Source organism: Anopheles darlingi, chromosome 2, assembly GCF_943734745.1.
Source record: "Anopheles darlingi chromosome 2, idAnoDarlMG_H_01, whole genome shotgun sequence".
Lineage (NCBI taxonomy): Eukaryota > Metazoa > Arthropoda > Insecta > Diptera > Culicidae > Anopheles > Anopheles darlingi.
Window position 1 is genome coordinate 4,610,001 of NC_064874.1, and position 5,000 is coordinate 4,615,000.

The following is a 5,000-nucleotide window of genomic DNA, read 5'->3' on the forward strand; positions in this document are numbered from 1 at the left end:
GAAGCCATCGTGTTATCCAGAGACGAAAAGGACATATCCGAGTGTAGCCCTGTAATAGCGAACATTACGTAACAGTGAGATCACTCGATCGCTCAAAATCAATCCTCCATCGCGTCTCTTACCTGAGTCATCATCGTGATGAGTACTACGCAGTGTCTGACACAACGTCTTCAGTTGCTTGTACACCGATTGCGCCTCCTTCAGCACGAGCTGGCTGGCCTCATCCTTGGTCGCACTGGCATCCTCCTCACCGTTCATCTCCTGCAGCAGCGAGGAATGATGGTTCAGCTCGCTGTGCAGCGATCGTTGCGAATCGAATGACTCAAGCCGCTCGCTAAGCGTCCCATTTTCGCGTTCGAGCCGATCGAGCGTCTGCACCGTCATCTGGTACTTGGTGTCCTGTTCCTTGGTACTGCGCTCCAGGATGTGTATCCGCTCGGAGGCCTCGCTGAGTGCCATCGACAGGTTCTCCCGCTCGTTCGTCGTCATGTGCAGCCGATTCTCGAGCTCATTCTTCTTGTCCAGAATCAGGCGCAGCTCGTTCTTCAGACTCTCCAAACTATTGACGTGATCCTGTATGCTGAGCGTTCGCCGATTACACTGCTCCTTGATTTCCTGCAGCTGCGCCGAGAGCTGCTGTTCGGTCGCGTTGGACTTTTGCAACTCATTCGAGAGGCGCGTGTTCTGGGCCGTCAACTCCTCGATCAGCATATTCTTCTCACGTTCCATCTGACGCATGATTTGCTCCTGGGCCTCCAGCTTCTGCCGGAACTGGCGAATGTCCGACTGCAGCTCCAGGATGATTGCCTCATTCTCACTCGAACTGATCTCCAGCTGCCGCTTGAGGATGTACTTCTCTTGCTCCAAATTCTGTAATTACGAAAAAGTGCGAAAAGAAACGCAAATCAATCAAACCGCCATCAGTCAGTCATACTCCCAAATCTAGGTAATCCCTGCACTAACCCCAAACGAATGGCCAGATACACACGGAAGTGGATGAGGTAACGGAACGTCAGCCAGGCTAATTTATCGTTCTTGGTTTGGTCTTGAGTAGATTTTCTAATCTTACCGGCGGGGCCAATTCTCGGGGCCAAACCATTTACCGTCATTACCCAACAACATGTACAGCAGTGGCCGCGGCCGCGGCCGCAAGTCCGCGTGCTTAATTATCGTGGAATGTAAGGTAGACTCACGATACCTACGGTCATGATGATGGACGGCTCAAGAGCCAAGAGTGTTGGACTCCAGATGGACACATGGTCTTTCCCCCACCCTGCACCGTTGTGTCCACCTCGGGCCCATTAAGCGGTCGACCCATTAACCGGTGCCGGTGCGGCCATAAATTGTTCTTAACCAGTGTCTCCCACCCCAGTGAGGGAGTCACTAAATCACGGTAATTTTAAGGTTTTTAACCCTCAAAACGCGCAATGCACCGCACCACACCCTTGCATGCGTTGAAAACAATAGAAATTAAAACAAAAAACCAACAATTAGAACCTCGCAGCACTTTGTGGTCGGTCGATTTACGAGGAAGACATAAATCATACCTCTCGCGGTTGTATTGGCGAATGGCGGCACTTCGCTTTAATTCCTGGCCTACCGTGTTGGTCGGTGCCTACTGCTACGCGCTACCTCCCCCCGCTAATACGCACCAAACAACGGTTGCTAACGGTTGATCGTTGCGAAGCGATCCAGTGACCACCCGATCCATCGAGAGACCATCGCGCTTCATCTTCAAATCGAAACAGTGTGTTTACCAATAAAATCAGCGCGATGTAGCAATTTCGTGTAAATTTCACCCACAAACCCAGAAAGGCCGCCCGTTTGTGGCCCGTTTTGGGGCAGTACCGTTTGCGAGACTTGATTTAATGCCAAATTTCGCTTCGCGTCCGCGTGTGAGACGAGGAGACGGGACCCGAAGCACCCTCCGCGGGTTCGTCTTCGAGGGCTGCAGCAGCGCTAGCAAATTAGATCATTACGAACCGCCCGCCTGCTTGGAGTGGATCGACCCCACTGGTGGAAGCAGAAATCGACGATTTCCTTCGATCTCATCGAATCATCGATTACCACCGCCCTGGTGCCAACGTATATTAGCAAATGTTTCAAGGAGAAAACCACAATTAGGCACCGCGCGAGGAGAAGCGTAGGGAGGGGGGAGGCGATCAGCTGTTCGCTAATTAGAACTTCGGTGATCGCAATGGCACCAAATCACCGGTTGCACCGACACCGACGCGTGAAGTGCCAGCGAGGAAGAGGGAGCCCTTGAGCGCGCCGCCGGAGATCCGCGAGACCACAGATCGATCACACACATTCCGTTACGAAACGAAATGCTACCGAAACCGAGCAGGGACACACTGCTACCCGAAGAAGTCAATTCAACCGGGCGTTCCACCAAACCGTCCTCGTCATCGACGAGAATCTATCGGAATAGCCCATTGGTAACAGGTTGCTTGGTGGTTTGGTGCCGCGATTCGATCCGTCCGCGATTATTATGGGACGCTCAAATGCTGTCGAAACGAAATTTTAACTACAAATTCTTTACGCTCTACGGTCGAAATCGTGTCCAAACCGGAGGGGACCTGCCACCAGCAGTGACATGCGAGTAGCGCATCGCACCGCCACCCCTGTGTAGTGCCCCTGGCTCTAGCGACTGATGTTTTGTTGGAACCTGATCGAATTTGAAATTGAAATGAACACATCATCCTCTCTGACGAGCACACAGAGTGGCGGTAACCGACGGTGGCGGTAAGGCAGCTTGGAAAGCATCACGCGCAGATCGCATCACGCGCAGATGGAATCAATATTCCAACCTGCAACCGATGATGAGGATGATGATGACGATGATGATGCCACGCCTCGCGGATAGCAAACGATCCATCAGCCGATGAGGCAATCATTGGCTGACGTTCGGGCTCTTTTGTGGTTAGTTGACCGAGTTGACCATCAACCTGGCGAACCAAACGGCGAGCGTCACCGGCTTCTTCAGGTGCCAAAAATGGTGCGAGGTACGAGTTTGAGTCATTCAGCGACCAGCGTCATCCACTGCGGCGCGTGTGACATCGCTTTGGCGTCCTCCAAATTAGCACGACGGCGTAGGTGGTCGACGTCTCCAGTGGTTCCGGCATACCTAACCGGACATTCAGCTTCACCTAGCCAGAGACCGTTCTCGCCGGATTTGCGTCTTTTAATCGGTGATTTCGGAGGAGCAGAATGGAGGTTCGAGCTCTCGACTGGTAGGAAGTTTTGCACATAAATATGCTTCAGCGCATTTACATATCTTAATGTACATGTTTTGCTCAAATTTATTGAGCTTCGATTGGGGTTTTAATACTGCATCACCTTTTTCAACAAGTTCTATTGGTGCGAAGACAAGAGTCTAACGTGTGTGGATCCGGATCCATAATAACAAAATACCTCATTTATCAGATCCCGACCACAATAACCTTTTCTATCGTAACCAGAAATGTGTTCAGAACATACGGTCTTGCTTAACGTCGTCTTACGCAGTCATGCCAAGCTCCACAGCGGTATAGTCTGTGTGCTAGTGCCCCAGCTGTTACAATATTTATCCACAACACGCGTGATAGCTCAACGGCAGTGAGGCTCTGCTCACGGTCTGCGAAGTATCTACTTTGTTACGCGTCAAGAACAAGCATCTTATCACGTAAGCAGATAGGAATTGGCTACAATTGCTAATCGCTAACCTCCTTAGAATAACTCCTAGTAAACCCCAAATCGTGTTAGCAAACTCAAATGCCACCCCAATTGAATGCCACCAGACAACACACTGGTGTTTGTGAGCCTTTTTTTTCCTCATCGAACGACCGTTGTAGACGGAACCCAGGAGTTGCTACAACTTATGTAACTCTTATCGAGCTTTCGATGCGATACGAACCGCGCGATACACGCCGCGAATGGCCCCCACACAACGAGCTAGCGGTGCCGTGGCCGCTGCTGCCGTACGTGCATCGCTGGACTGCGGAGCGTGCATCGGGCGGTGTTTGGGGTCGATATGTAATCAGACATGGGTATGGTCAGCGAGTAAATGAGGTTTCGAGGCGCTTCAGAGCCATACGTGGCCTCTATTGTCAATGACTTCATCTTATGTGTGCGTGTGCGGTGTGTGTGTGTGTGGAGCCTGCAGTCGGTGTAGCGGCATGCCCGGGAAAAGGGAAGGCCGAACTTCTAGTCTCGCAATTACATCGTTAACCGTTAATCGAGGAAGACGCATTTTCCATTGGTTCCTCCTCCTTACGGTATCTTCACTTTCCTTTTCGTGGAACAGCTACATCATTCGCGTAGCACTATTCGCGTTCGTCATGGCTCGTCGTCAAAAGGGCTCATGTTTCCTGTATGGTCCGTCACCGTCCTAGTCACCGTCAACGCGCCAATGTCACCGAAATGTAACGCTACGCCATTTAACCATCGTCACAGCGCCGGTAAACGGAAATTACCGGCCCCATGCTTCCCTGGTTATCAAGCGCAGACGCACCAAAACGGGATGGTGACACCCCGCTCGACTTTGCTACCGTTATGATGATGATGATGATGATCGCGGTTGTTAAATAATGAACAAGAAGAGGGAAAACTCAAACAAACGACACAACAGACGATACTTTACTGTTGTCATGGCCTCACACCTTCGGGGGGCGCCGCACTCTGCTGGGATGCGCTACACAGGTGCTTGTGTGTGTGTGTGTGTGTCGTGTGCGGCACCCTGTGGTAAATTGCCTCCGTTGTGGACCAGGAACGCGGTGTAATCAGACTGGAAACGCAACTCCCATTAAATTATCTGTCGTGTCGTTGTTTTTTTGTTTTTTATAAACTTCTCGAATGCTCGCTTGTGGCGAAAACATATGGCTTCGAGCATCGTTTGTGACATTTGAGAGTGAGGTCCATTTGGAGGCAGCTGCCTACCTGTTGGTTGAAGTGTTGGCCGATTTGTTGGACCTCTCCAAGCTTTCTCCTCCAGCCCGAAAACATGGTAGCATATGTCACGG

The 5,000-nt window shown here is 51.2% G+C and overlaps 1 protein-coding gene across 2 annotated transcripts in view; it reads right to left on the reverse strand.

Moving 5' to 3' along the window:
- Window positions 1-5,000, reverse strand: part of LOC125959949 (bicaudal D-related protein homolog) — a 19,483-nt gene that overhangs the window by 1,454 nt on the left and 13,029 nt on the right. For both annotated transcript variants that reach the window (XM_049692998.1, XM_049692997.1), the window contains exons 3-4: window positions 123-870; window positions 1-49 (exon numbers count right to left, since the gene is read on the reverse strand). The exon at window positions 1-49 is cut by the window's left edge and continues 235 nt beyond it. In XM_049692998.1, coding sequence (XP_049548955.1) covers window positions 1-49; window positions 123-870 — 797 coding nt within the window. The remainder of the gene's footprint in view (window positions 50-122; window positions 871-5,000) is intronic.